This window comes from Seriola dumerili, unplaced genomic scaffold (assembly GCF_002260705.1).
Source record: "Seriola dumerili isolate Sdu_G_001 unplaced genomic scaffold, Sdu_1.0 BDQW01000068.1, whole genome shotgun sequence".
Taxonomy (NCBI): domain Eukaryota; kingdom Metazoa; phylum Chordata; class Actinopteri; order Carangiformes; family Carangidae; genus Seriola; species Seriola dumerili.
The window spans coordinates 18,500,461-18,514,757 of NW_019174323.1; the positions used below are offsets into that span (position 1 = coordinate 18,500,461).

Consider the following 14,297-nt stretch of genomic DNA (forward strand, 5'->3'; position numbering starts at 1 on the left):
GTGTGATGGCAGGTTGGGCTGCTGCTGCCTCCAGGTTGACAGAGACAGACTATGAACACAAGCTCAGTCCTGCAGGCAACTAAACCTCTGCTAGTTCTCGTCTATATCCAAACCCAAGATCACTTTCATCAGAGAGAATGGATGCACGCTCCAACAACGTGAGGAAGAAGACCTCCTGCACCAGTTCACCTGACACTCCTTCTCTCTAGCCTTCTACCCACAACGTCTCCTCATGGCTGGGCTTCAGCAGCTGCCTGTTAACTCTCTGGCAAATGTTTGCTGAAACCATCCGCCTGGAGGAGCATTGAAAAGACCAAAAAAAAAGTGACCTGCGAGTAGTTTGTGCATCTGTGGTTCAGTTCGTAATCATGGGGAAAGAGCAAGATCTGCTGGTGGCGGTGAAGAGTGGGGATCTGCTGCTGGCTCACAAGCTTCTCTCCAAAGTCAAGTGCAACAAAACCAGTAAGTCTGGAGCCCGCAGGGGGAGAGTTGGTTTTGTATTATTTCTATACAATGCCGTTTTGTTCTGTGCTCTGGGCCTGGGAGTGTGATTGTTTCCACTGTGAAACAGAACTTAGATAGCAGAGCCAGAGCTGCTGCCAGCGGCGATGTTGTTGTTACTTCTGAACCAAGTGCAGTCTCTTTGAGATAACCACAGGATCAGGTTCAGCTGTCGACCACAAAACACGGCCCCCTCCAGCAGTCGGGTCAGGGACAATTTGAAACTAAGTGGATTCAAACTGCGGCACAACACGGGCTAATCTCCTGAACGCAGACCCCTGCAGCTCACGCGTCTTGCTGTGTGGGTTTTAGGGGGCTTTCTTCTTCTTTCAGAGTTCCTTATCTGCGTAGATTCCAAGTCGGGCGACAAGCGAGCTCTCTTTACAGTAGCATTGTTGCAAAAGACAGGGTACTCCCTTATCCAAGCCGGGGGAAAATTAAGGCCAAGCGGGCTGTGAAGTTGAAGCCTCTCTTTGTGGCGTTATCTGTTCTGGGCTTTCATCAGTATGGCTGGCTGCTCAATGACAAGCTCTGAGAACAAAGCTGTGGCTGTCGGGAAAAAGCCTGTTACACACTTTACACACTGCACACACAGCGAGCGCCGCTTGGCAGAAAATATTAAAAATGATATTGTCTGTTCTTGCACTGCTGTGTATGTGTACTTTGTGGTTTGTGAACGAGGAATGACTGCCACACTGGCTGGGAAAATGCGGCTGGGAAAAGTGAATGAGTAATGTTCTCTGCTGTTTTATGAACCACTATCAAGGTGCCGTTGAGCAAGGCACAGTTTTGGAAGAGTAGCACAGTGGCCAAATTAAACTTTATAGTTGTTTGTTTCCTAAGTGAGACTTGTGGTGGAAGAAAAGTGACTTCTTCATTAAAAAAATATATAAAGAAATGATAAAATAAATACATAAATATTGTAATCAATAGAGCGGGTTTTGGAGATTCAGTTGAAGTTCAAGGAAGTAGTTAAAGTATCAGCTGAAGTGTAAGCACTGAAAGCAGCTGAAGTAAAATGTGTATGCAACAGGCAGGTGGTCCCAACTGAACTATAAAGCAGGAATGGTCAGTTGAGGCAGTGAGGGCAGCTACATACAGACACAAATAGATTAATTAATGTTCTTTATTTATTCCTGATTAAGTCATTTTTTGTCATGTTTGAATGTGTAACTGTGTGAGATGATGTGGGGTGTTTGTTAGAAAGACCTCAGTTTATTTGCTCATTGGAGCTAAATAAAAGTTAAGACCATAACTGTGCAAACACAGCAGCTGACCTCGTATATTAAGATAAAAGTGGAGTTGTATGTTATGTCTTTACGGCACCGGCACACCAAAAACATAAGATGAACGTATTGCCAAAGTTTGTGCAAGAAAGTGTTAAGTTGTTGCTCAAATGGAAAATTTCCTTGTTTATAGGATCGGGTAAGATCCCAAATTTCATATTGATACAAAATTTTAAATTTTATCCTTGTTTTTTTCATATATTATGAAAAATATTTCTTGTGGCAGTAAATATTGCGATATTTGATATTATCGGATCTCAACGCCGCTGATCCTCAAGGACCCTCGCAGAACGTTGTCCAAGTCATTTATCACTTCGGTCAGAGCTGCAGTGTCTGACAGACGTGCAGCAGATCCTGCAGCTCTTCACATGACCTCCACTGCCTGTCAATAAGAGCTGATTGATTGGTTTGTAGTGACCTGCTTTGAAACCAGCCACCCCAAACATACGGTGGTATAATGTTGCTGATAGATTATTTAGTATCCATTATTGGGGATTTATATTGGGGAACACAAAGATTTTGATTGCTCATGATGATACTCGCAGCCTTTTGTGACCTGCTAGTGAGTTTAACTGACTTTCTTATAACAAACAAAACTTATCCTTTAGTGTAAATCCTTTGCAAGGGTCAGGCGCTTTTATAAGCTGCTGTGGTGGTGTCAGGCCGACATGCTGGACATTCCCAAGGCCTCAGGCTAAGCTTTGGCCCGGGGCTGCGTGCAGATGGAAGAGGGAGGCACCTGTGCATGGACTGTATTCTGCTGTTGGAGGGAGTGGTGTGGGGGGCCCTGGGGGTCAGGGAGTGACCAAGCCTGTGGAGGACAGACAAAAACAGAGAGCACTGTTAGAGGGGGCGTTTGGTCAGCTGGTCAGCTGGTCAGCTGGGACCAAGGAAAAGGAGACTGACTGTGTTGTTGATTGTTTGGGAGTGTGACACAGTTACATGACACAAAACTGACAGCAGGTGCAGGACGACACAGTATTTTATTCAAAGTCGGAGAAAACAACAACATCCAGTATTTAGCTAGTTTGGTCTGGAGCGTCCTCTTCCTTCATTTTGTTTATTTCTCCAGTATCTCACACAGCTGATTAAAAGAGTTATCCCAGTGTTGTCGGTGTAAAGCAGTGAATTACAAAGATCTAGTATTTTGGCAATTAATGGATTTTGTCAATTAACAGATAATAAATCAACAACACTTGTGATAATTAGTTTAGTTTAAATCATTTATAAAGGAAAAAATTCTGATCCCAGAGGATGAATCCCATAAAGTTTTCTCTAGTGCCACCATGAGGTTGACATTTGCGGTTCAGAGTGAAATAGCTCGACAACTATTGGATGGATTTCCCTGAAATGTGTTGCAGATACTCATGTTCCCCAAATGATACCAAGTCAAAGTTTTCTCTCTTTCAGCAAAATATATCAACAACTTCTTCATGGATTGGCTCCACATTTAATAAAATATTCATCGTTCCCAGCCGATGTTGAGTTAAGGGCTAAGTTGCAAAATAGCATGATAACATGCTAATCTAGGATAGCAAAAATGATATCTGCTGACATTTGCATTTAGCTAAAAGCACCACTGTGCTTTACCGAGCTGCTAACATGTTTGTAGACTGTTGGTATTGTCAATCGATTATCAGTGTTACTGTTGGGGTGGAAATGTGAACAGGTTTCGTTCTTAGGGCTCCTTACTTAAACTGATTGCTCAAACTGGGTTGCTTTAAGCTGAAAGGCTTGGTGTGTGCTGTTTTAGGGGGTTTTATTTATATATATATATATATATATATGAACATTAGCCTTTTTGTTAAAGAAAAATACAATAAAGCATCAGCCTTGAAATACCAATATTTTGCATCTTCAGCTGGTCGCTCTGCTCGGTGCAGGAACCTGTTGGTAAAGCTGGCTGAGAGGTGGTGGAGGAGACGTGCAGTGCCCCGAGGGGATTAGCGGAGGCACCGATGCTGGCTGATGGACAGGGAGCTGAGATGGGAGGTTTCTTCTCCGATCAGCCATCTGCTGACATCAGGCCGGGTGTTCAGTCAATTTAAGTGGACTTACCACAGTCTCCCTCTTTTCGCTTAGCTGTTTGCGAGCTGACAAGTCAGGTGGACCTGGTGTGTATAGATGCAGTGGTTAGACAGAAGGCTGCAGCCTCTGTGCAGATGCACTCTGTTGCATTCAGAGTGACAGCTTGATTCGTGGAGTCATCCTTGTGCCCCCCCCCCCCCCCACACACTCCTGACTGGGAGTTAACAGAAGTGGGTGTCGTTTGCCCCTCCTGGAATGGGAACCATTAGAGACTAGAGGCTCTTCAAAGACCTTCATGATTACAATGTCTTTTGTTGAAACACATGCTTTCTTTCATCTCGACCCTCGGCCCAACCCTCTCCTCCGTCACGGTAAACAGAAGGCCTGTGGGTAATTCTCAACGGACAGATGGACAAACATCCATCATACAAAGGCAAAAGATCATATTTGAACATCTGTTGTGTCAGATCCATATATAGTATATTGATGAGTCAGACCTTCACAAATCTTTTTCACTGAACATGCAGCCAACCACAGGAAGTCAGGTTGGCAATTTAAGCTGATTCATACAGTTATTTGTGATTAACACATCATAATCACATCACTGCCTTGTTATTACCAGCTGAGTCCCAGGTGGATACTTGTGTTGACCACCCACCATGATCAAACTCTCACATCAACCAAATTTAACAGATTTGAGAGGCCCACAGATATAAAGCATGTAAGGTGTCCTACTAAATAATAAAATCTGTTTTTAACTATTATTTTCAAACCATTATTTCCCAGTTATCAGCAATGCACCATTAAACTTCAACCACTCGCTCTACTGAACTTAAATTAGAAATATTTCCTGCCTGGAGGGGGGGGGGGCACACCATTTGTGTGAATATCTCAGGAGGCTGATGGGAATGTTATTAATTTTGCAGGTATTTGACCAAACACTAAAATACTGGAAAAAGTGAAGTTCTGACTTGTGGATGGTCTGAACTAAATTTCCAGAGCGATCCATCGAGTGTCCGCTGAAATATTTCTCTCTGGGACTAAAATGGGGCACCACCCAACCGTTCAAATTTCCCGTTTTATCTGACAGTTAAAAACTTCAACAAGTAACCAATTAACATGAGCATTGCTAAGTGTTTCTGCTGATGAACTAATCGATTAATCGAGTGTTAGAGTTATAGTCGGACAAGTGTGATGTTTTATTTTCATGTGCACAGGAAGTCGACTGAGATTTATTACGATCATATTTTGTTATGAGACTATGTCTAAAGAAAAGAGCTCACATCAGCTTCACCACCAGTGAAACTCGTTGCAGGGAACTGGGTGGGGGGGGGTGTTCATCATTGATTATTCAGTTCAAACCTCGAAAGCAGAAATTCACAATCCATACTGGTATTTTTTTTTTTCTTGCTGATTAATCATTGATGATCTTTCTACAGAAAGTTATACTTTCTAATTTTCTTTAGCAAACTGGGGCCGGTTCATTGTGAGCATTCCTCTGTTCACATCTTTGTTATGCAGACAAACCCCTGTGGTGCTAAGTCTCATTCGAAGCTCTGCTGGTGACGATCTCGTTCATCATTAATTGATTATCCTTTAAGACTGCATTTCTTGTTTTGATCCTTTCGTCACCTGTTCGCTCTGTCTCCTTAAAGACACAAATGAATGAACGACTGTAGGTTGGTTGTCCTGCGCTAAAAGACATGAACATTTGATCAAAGTCCTTATGAATTTTGAAGTTATCCCAGCCCTCTGTCCCTCCTCTTAGATGAAACAGCTTTGCATTCTTTAACTTCGTTTACATTTACATTTACTCATTTAGAAGATGCTTTCATCCAAAGCAACTTGAGAGGAGGAGACCTGGCGTCGTTAGACATGTCAGGGTGTTAGAGGTGTTTGGAGAGGAGGTGCTCTCACAAGAGATGAGTCTTCAAGAGATTCTTGTAGAACAGTCTGGACTCGGATCGTCTTGTGTGCAGGGACGGCTCCGACGTCATCGATACCCATCCCTATGTGCACAGCTACAGTGGCTCCGGCAGCTGTAACCCTGTACACACTGCGTACATTTCTTTCAAATATTTTTGTCTGTTTTGAAAATAAAATTGTGACGAGGAGATCGTGTCTAATTTTTCAGCTGCATCCCCTCACTAACGTTATGAGTCTAGATTGAAGTGGAGAGCAGGAGATAAAGGATATTTCATTCAGACGCAGAATGAACTTCAAATAGGCCGGAATACTATTTAATTTATTGTCTCGCAGCTTTTTGATTGTTTATTGTAGCAGCTTGGTTTGGTCTTGCTGTTGCGTATTGTTATCAATATCTTTAGTAGTTAGTTAGACAACTGTTCTTATGATGATGATGATGCTAAATGAGGGAATCTGTTGCTTCATTTCGACTTTCACTGCACATTTCTCTGGGATATTCAATACAGTATATAACAGTATAGTGTGTGTGTGTGTGTATATATATATATATATATAAATAACAGTGTATTGTTATTCAGCTGCTGTTGGTTGGTCTTTGAAATGCATGTGGTAGGAGGCTAATCAGAGTTTTATTGTGGTGTCGTGTCATAACTTTAGCGTTAAAATGCACGGATCAATGTCTCTCTCTCTCTCCATGAGTTCATATGTGCGTGTGTGGGGAAACCTAAAGGTAGTGGACAGGTGGTTCTTGTGTGTACTATGTCCTGCCGGCACCACTGCAGTGGGAGACGCTGCACAGAATTGCTGGGTGGAGGTGTACGTCACATGTAACTCCACCTAACACCTACCATTCTCTAATTTTAGTAAGTGCTAGTTTTCAATAAGTGCTTTTCCCACAATGTAGAAGTATGTCTAAGACATTAAGTTTGTGATCTTCCGTTTGCAGATCCTTCCTTTTCTTCAGCCACCCCCACCCCCCATCCTTTATCTTGGCTTCCTCCTGCCTTCATTCCTGTACCTTGAATTAGGGATAACCCATCTGGCCTAGTGTGAGATTAGAAGTCTGTTAGATTTAAGAGTACCTAAGAAGAGGTGTAGTCGTGCATGTGTGTACAAGTGTGTGAAGTCTATGTGCATGTATACTGCACATGGCCAAATACACCCACATCTGATGCTCACTCAACTCTGTAACTTTTGTCTCTTGTATTTTGCCTTTTTAGTGTTTTGAGTCTGTAACAGCGGGTTGTTATAGTTAGCCCAATAGCTAACGAGCTAACTGGGCTAATCAGTCTTCTGCTTTATTCGCCAGACAGTTGGGGAGCAGCCAAGTAGTGTGTGAACGGCTTTCGAGTTCACGTAATCTTGCAGTGTATCACACACACACAGTCACACACACACCACACACAAAGTCACACACAAAGTCACACACACACACACACACACACACACACACACACACACACACACACACACACACACACACACATTAATCCTGTCCCCTTTCCTCCTCTGACAGATGGGGTAGCCTGTCTAAGATTGCTGAGGAAGTTACCAAAGGAATTAAGCTGTGTGTGTGTGTGTGTGTGTGTGTGTGTGTGTGTGTGTTGCAATAGCCTTTTATTACTTGCTACAGGCTGCACATAGTTAAGTCTGGCACCCATCTTCATTTCGCTCCATTCTTTTCTCCTTTTTCTAAAAAACAACCCATCAGTCAGGCAGACGCTTGAATGCAGCATTCAGAGTGTGAGGCACCGGTGTCGCCGGGTTCTGCCCTGCCTCTACATGCCCTGCAACTGTATTCATGTGTTTGGATTTGGCTCTGTGATAAAACAACAACAAAAAGAAGTATCTGTAGGCGGAGTACTCTGAGTTAGCGTAGAACTGTTTCTGTGCTTGTACAGACAAGGATAATGTGACTGTCTGACAAGGAGGCTTCGTGTGTGTGTGTTTGTGTGTGTTCGTGAACTTGCGTGTGTGTGTGAGGAGTGTGTCTCCCATTTGGGAATTGGGCTGCGTCAGTATCCGTTAGCAGTAATGAGAATCAGCAGGAGAGGTAGCTGTTGTGGCTTTGATCTTCCACGTTATCTCGCTCTTTTTTCATACCTTCGTTTCATTCACCTATTGTGCATAGGAAATAGAAATCAGCGTTTGCGGTGGCTGCTCGTATCTGCTGGCTTTGTAGTTGTTTGATAAGCTGCTGTGCGTTAGAATAAGACACTAGTCATTGCAGTGAGAAGTGTATGATAAGAGAGTCTTGGATGAACAGATCAGTGTGTGTCAGACGAACCTACAGTATGACTGAGTGGAATCAGATGTCTTCAGGTTTTCACTGCAGTTTGTTGTGTTCTCCACAGACGACTCCTCCAGTGTGGACAGGTTTTTAAGATGTAATATCCATATATCAGTTGCCAGTGTAACTCTCAAACTTTAAAAACTTTATCACCTTAATCCAGTGGTTTAATGTCACTATCAGCTGTTATCAACTCTGTTTTCTTTTCCTCATCGTTTCACTTACTTTTGCTCTGGTGCCAATATTTTGTGGGTGAAATTGGTCCTATGTTTCATTAAACTTATTATTATCACCATAATTCACAGCACAGATGTTTATGTGGGTCTGTGTTGAGTCAGGGTGCCGCTACGCTTACAGATGTTGCTCAGGTCATATTTAAAGGTGCGTTCCATCGAGTTTACTAATGAAGCTCAGTTTGACAAGGAAGTGTCTGTTTACTTTACAGACCCTTTTAAATAAAGTTAGCAAGGTCAAACAACAAACTTTTCTAGCTGTGTCTTTCATCTACGTCAGAGCTCTCATGAGCTTCAACACCGTCCTTGCCGATGAAGCCAGAGCAAATTTTTTTTAATGTGCAGTAAGGGAACTGTCGTCATGGTTACATCAGCTTGAACTTGGAGCTTCACATTTATAATAGAAAGCTCGTGTTACAAACTGGTAGCGAGGAGTTTGAAATATGTCAGAATTTATAAGTCAGAGAAGATGTAATGAAAGAGACGGAGTATGTATTGGTTATAATAACACTGTTATCACTGAAGTTTTGATGTGGTTAGTCGAGCGTTTACAGCCTCACACTGTAGGACTTGGTGTCCATGAGCGGGTGGCGGCCGTCGCTCCAGTCCTAAACGAACATTTAAGTAACATATCACGGTACGTACACAAGAGAGTATTGATCTGTGTCTCTTAGGCTAAAAGAGAACTGTAATGACTTTTCCATCCACGTAGGAGTGTGTGACCTTATGCTGGTGTGTAAGTCCGATAATCACATGACTGTTAACTAACTAGCTGGAGGGGGTCACTGAGAAAAGTAGCCCATGTGAAATCGATTGTTTTATTATTTTTTTGACCTCAGCAGCAAAATCGGAGATGGCCTCAAGGCTCCAGCTGCTGTCCACTGTTTTAAAGCAGGAGTGAACAAACAGTGCGGGACTTCGAGTCGAGAGTGACGAAACAAATCACATGGCAAGAAAAGATTAGACAATGACAAGCTGTGCAACAAATACACAGTAGTTTTCCAGGCAGGTGAACTCCTCATGAACCTGTGTCATATTTCCTGTCATTACACCTCGGTCCTCTTCAGTAAAAGCTGTGGTTCAGGGATAGAGATTGGTTTCTTGCTGCCAGACTCACAGCAGAGAAAAAGAAAAGTGATGGAACATCTCATTAGACTGAAACACATGGTGATAGTTTTGTTTCTTTGTGTTTGTCAGTGGTCCAAAGTAATTATTGATTCTCGTGGACTTTATTCAAGTGGAGTCGTGACTCTCCCTGTAAACATGTTCAAATGTGGATGATGCATCACTCTCATTGTACCTGGAGGATAAACGCTGGTGTGTCCTGTTAAGGTCAAAAAAAAGTATTTAACCCCTGTAGTGCTCTTAATTTTCAAGCCGGTTTCCTGGTAAGAGGAAAACAGAAATTTCCAGAAACTATAAACCCATAAAATAAAGCATCGCCTTTACATTGATCACCATTTATACCAAAAATACATTAACAAGCCCCACAAATGTACCTTCTACACAAAAACTATCAGTATAGGTAGTGATGAGGAAGCTGTTTTGTTCAATTTTTTTCTTTTTCTCATAATTTGAAACGGCCAGTTTTAGTCTGTCACTTCACCAGGTTGTTTTAAAAGAACTGAAATGATATGTCAGAACATCTTCCTGCTCATTTGAATATTAGTGTGAACTTCCTGTGCGCTCTCCTGCTCTCACACTGAGATGATGCCATGGATCAAAAACTTAGATTTTGCATTCTGCGGTCTGAGTAGCAAATTACATACCTTATCCCTCACTGGCTTCCCACCAGTGAATATTGCCTGGCCAAGCTGGAAACACAGCTGCCAACGGTACTAATTACAGTCATTAGTAATATTCAACCTGCTCTCACAGTGCAACAGTTCATGTTGGAAGACTGTAGACTTTTAAACAGCGCTGAAACAATTAGCTGCTTCATTGTTAATCATTCAGTTGATCCAGAGAAAAATTATTCAACAACAATTTATTGTATTTACTCTGCAGTAATGCTGTTTTGGACTGTGGGTGTGGCCTTTCTCATAGGAAATCTTAATGATCTTGAGCACTGGAATCAGACTTTTTCACTTAAAAAAAATACATTTTACATATTAAACAATTAATTGAAATATAAGCTATTGAAAATAACCAGTAGTAGCAGTTCTGTCTTTAAGGCGCTGGCTCCCACGAGAGCCTATCCTGTGCCTGTGGTGTTTTTAAGAGTGAAAATGTTTCAGTACAGAAACTGTTTTGAGTGTGAAACTCTGCCTGCACAGATTTGTGAAGCTGTCAAGGTCATTTGCAGGACATCTGTAGCCTCTTTGTTAAAACTTTGCATAGCTGCCCATTATAGGAAATGTTTTTTTCAGTACAAAAAACAGAACAGAAAACAAAAATTGGTGCATTTTAGCGTAAATTTAGATTCAAATTCAGTGTGAAATTCCAATACAAAAACATGAAAGTACTACCAAAGTACAGCCAGGGAAATATTGATCATGTACAGAATATTTAAGTATGTATGTGAGTGAGATGGGTAAAATCTCCCACCACAGTGTATAGAAGTTAATATTGTAATATGCAAAAATCATATTGAAATCCAGAATTGTGATAATGATGATTTGCGGCACAGTATAAACTGTCATATTTACCTCCAGGGCATTTATTTTGAGGTAGAAAACCGGTCTAACCCAGAGCCTCCTGTCTAATAGAGAGTGCATGGAAATAAAGGAGGGGCTCTGCAGCGAGTTGGGTAAGTAGAGTAAACAGATTATTTGAATGGTATGTAAAGTGTTTTGTCCCTGAAGCGCAGGGTTGAGACATGTTATGTAACATGAGACCTGCAGGTGTGTTTACGCTCATTCTAATCTGCTGTTGTTTGATAGGAAGTACACAGATGTAGCAACGCTGGTTCACGTGCACGCACTAATACACAGAGCGCAACACATCACCACAGATCATCTGTTTCATTTCTACACTGGCTCATTGTCAGCGAATATTGAATGCCTCTGACCTAGTTGCCAGCGGCACCACGGGAGATTATTCTCTACATTTTTAACAATGGAGCAAATTTATTGGATGATACATCCCGGAGCTGTTTTGATGTTAAGGGTTTTTCTCAAGACCTAGTTCCAGAGTTTATTCTTAAAGCAAATGATGCAGCAGTGAAGCAATTGATGAAGAATTGATGAGGCTAAAGTGTGTCACTCTGCAAATTTGGTGTATGTGTATACCCCTGGGTGTGTGATGTGCTCTTTTTATACTGTCCTTCCTTTCCTCTGTAGTTTTAGGAAACTCTGCCAGTGAACTGAAGCTGCATCCACAGCCTACGCTGCATTTTTATGACTGTTTACTTCAACACATTGTCATAAATACACACACATGCACACACGCAAGCAAACCAGTTTTGTTTCCCTTCGCAGTTTACAGTATGAACAACACATACGCATAGTCTCTTGGTACAACCAGAGGTAAAAACCAAAGGTGTTCTGTGGCAGGTAGCACTCTGTCAGAGAAAACCCGTCAGGCTGCCGCTCGCTCACTGATTTAAAGACGGGTGCTGATGTTGCTTCAGGGCTTGTTTGTCTCTGCAGTTGTATTAGCATGCATTACAAATCAGACTGTGGGTCTATGACTGAGCAGGATTACAGCTGATTACACTCGACAGTGAGATGCTTTTCCTCAGCATCTCTGACAGACAGTGTCCAAATTCTAATTTTCAACCTATGTCAGGACATCGGTTTTAATATTTTTAGTATTTTATGGCAGTTTAAATGTTTGCTTTACAAAAAAACGTTTGGAAAAACATTTGACATGACATCAGAAAGATCTTTATTCTGTCATAGAGTGATGCAGGTAGCAGCCAGGAGCAGCTACACACATGAAACTGGTTTAGTCGGTCGGATTAGCATCATTCAGCATCAGAGTATTTGTTGTTTTCAGATATGTTTCTCTGAAGGACCATAGTTTTGTAATGCTTTAGAATACATGTCAAGAATAAAACATTAAATAAAACTTAATTTACTAGAGAAGTTAGTGTGATAAACTGTGTCTCACACATAACCAGGCAGTATTTACTTGCTCGTCTGATCTGTACAGATGTGTAATGTGTAATATATATGTAAGTATATAGAGACATACCTGCATGGATCACATGACACTTTCAGTGTTGATGACAACGAATTTTCATTTTGAAATAGTGAAAAAAAGAAAAAGGGAAAACTACCCACTTCCTGTTTTTTGTTTTGATAGTAATAAACAGAGAACTGTTATAAATGGAAATCCGGAATTGAAAAATCTGGAAATCATCTTTCTCAATTTTTCTCAAAGTTGATTTTTTTTTTTTTTTTGGAAATTCTCGATTTCCATTTATAATCACATCAAGGAAAAACAACGGTTCGTTTTGTCGTTTCCCGTGTTTTTTTTTTCTTTCTTATTATCAAAACAAAAAATTTGAATTGGATCATTTTCTGTTTTTTGTTTCTTGATTTCTAAATGAAAATTCGTTGCCCGCCAAATACACTGACCTGACTGCCGACTAATCTCTCTGCTCCTCTCCGCAGACACACCACGTTCTGGGTTTGGTTGTGTTGTCTTAGTTTAATCCTCATGTTTAGTTCTGCACCTGCACTCACATACCACACTCATGCACGCCACACACTGCTGATTTACTCATTTCCACACCTCATACTCTGAAGAGTCACTTTGGCATCTTATTGTGGTTTAATAAACACATTCTTTAGTAATTGTAACCATGCTGTGTCTCCCTTTGCTGTGGCCTCTTCAGTCAGGGTCATAACGGAAAGGAGACCTTTTCACACTTGACAGATCAACTGGATCTAAAATACCATTACCACTAAAATACCAAGTATTTAAAAAGCTGAATGCTTCCTGTCCGTTCTTGTATCCAGCCTTTAAAACATCTCTTCACCTCTGAGACCTACAGACACCTCAACATCACTCTCTTTGCTAAAAGTCTCAGCCTACACTTCAGTGATTTATTTTCGAAGCTGGAGTGACTCTTGTGATTTCTTCAGGAGAGCAGTTCAAGCTGACACAAACTCTCACTGCAGAGAGGTGGATGATGGCTCCGCTCCGTGAGACTGAACATCCCAGTTGACGCTGGCACTGCTGAAGCCGCAGATGCCGTCAGTGGGATTTCAGGGGGTTATGAGCTTGTGTTTATTTCTGGTTTCCTTCATTTTTAATTTATAGTTAATATTAAACTATCTGCCGTCCCGGTTATGATAAACAACCAGTGTGTGGAAGGCAGAAACGTGTGCATTCCTGATCATGTTTTTGGAGCCTTATTAGGAGTTCTGTGGGATAGCTGGAGTGAAGTGGAGTCCCCGCTCTGCCTTGGTGGTTTGGTTTCAGGCGCTGTGTTTACGCTCTCAGTAATAAGCACAGTTAGATGGATGTGTTCCTTAGATAAGTGTTTCCCTTGATGAGGTCCCCAGTCCTTACCTGACCACAAACCATTTATCCACAGAGACAGATGATGACCTTAAATTACCCCCTTCTCTCCCTCCCCTGTGTTTTTGTCTTGCTGCGGCTTTGCTGTTTGTTTGCTGGATACCTCCTGCTCTTTGTGGTGGTGGGGGGGGGTCAAGTGTCCTCCTCTGCTTTTGTTAATGAGAAGCTGTTGTGGGTGGAAGTGGGCTTGAATTCCCTCTGTTACAACTGCAGGGAAGATTTCTCACATATAGAGTAAAAACTTTTAACAAAACTCCAAAGAACAAAGTCTGCAAGTGGCTTCTGTTATTTCTGCTCTTTCTGGAAGAGCTTTTCTTTAGAAGTCAGTCTTGACACTTACATGGTTTTATCCTGGGTGACATGTGGCAGCAGAGTTCGGCGAGGCAAGATGCTGTAAGATAAAGCAACTCAGATATCCTCAGATGGTAAAAGAAAAGGGCAAATGTCCGAAAAAGAAAGACTTGGTACAACAGAAGAAGCAGACTAGACTTTTATGTTAAAATACAGAGTGACAATGTGTTTCTGTAGGAGAGAGAGAGTTAACTGAGACATCTTAAAGCT

The 14,297-nt window shown here is 41.6% G+C and overlaps 1 protein-coding gene across 1 annotated transcript in view; it reads left to right on the plus strand.

Moving 5' to 3' along the window:
- Nucleotides 1-325: 325 nt before the first annotated feature.
- The window catches only part of LOC111219683 (caskin-2-like), a 43,996-nt gene continuing 30,024 nt past the window's right edge, over nucleotides 326-14,297 (plus strand). The window contains exon 1 of the mRNA XM_022742400.1: nucleotides 326-462. Coding sequence (XP_022598121.1) covers nucleotides 369-462 — 94 coding nt within the window. The 5' untranslated portion in view covers nucleotides 326-368. The remainder of the gene's footprint in view (nucleotides 463-14,297) is intronic.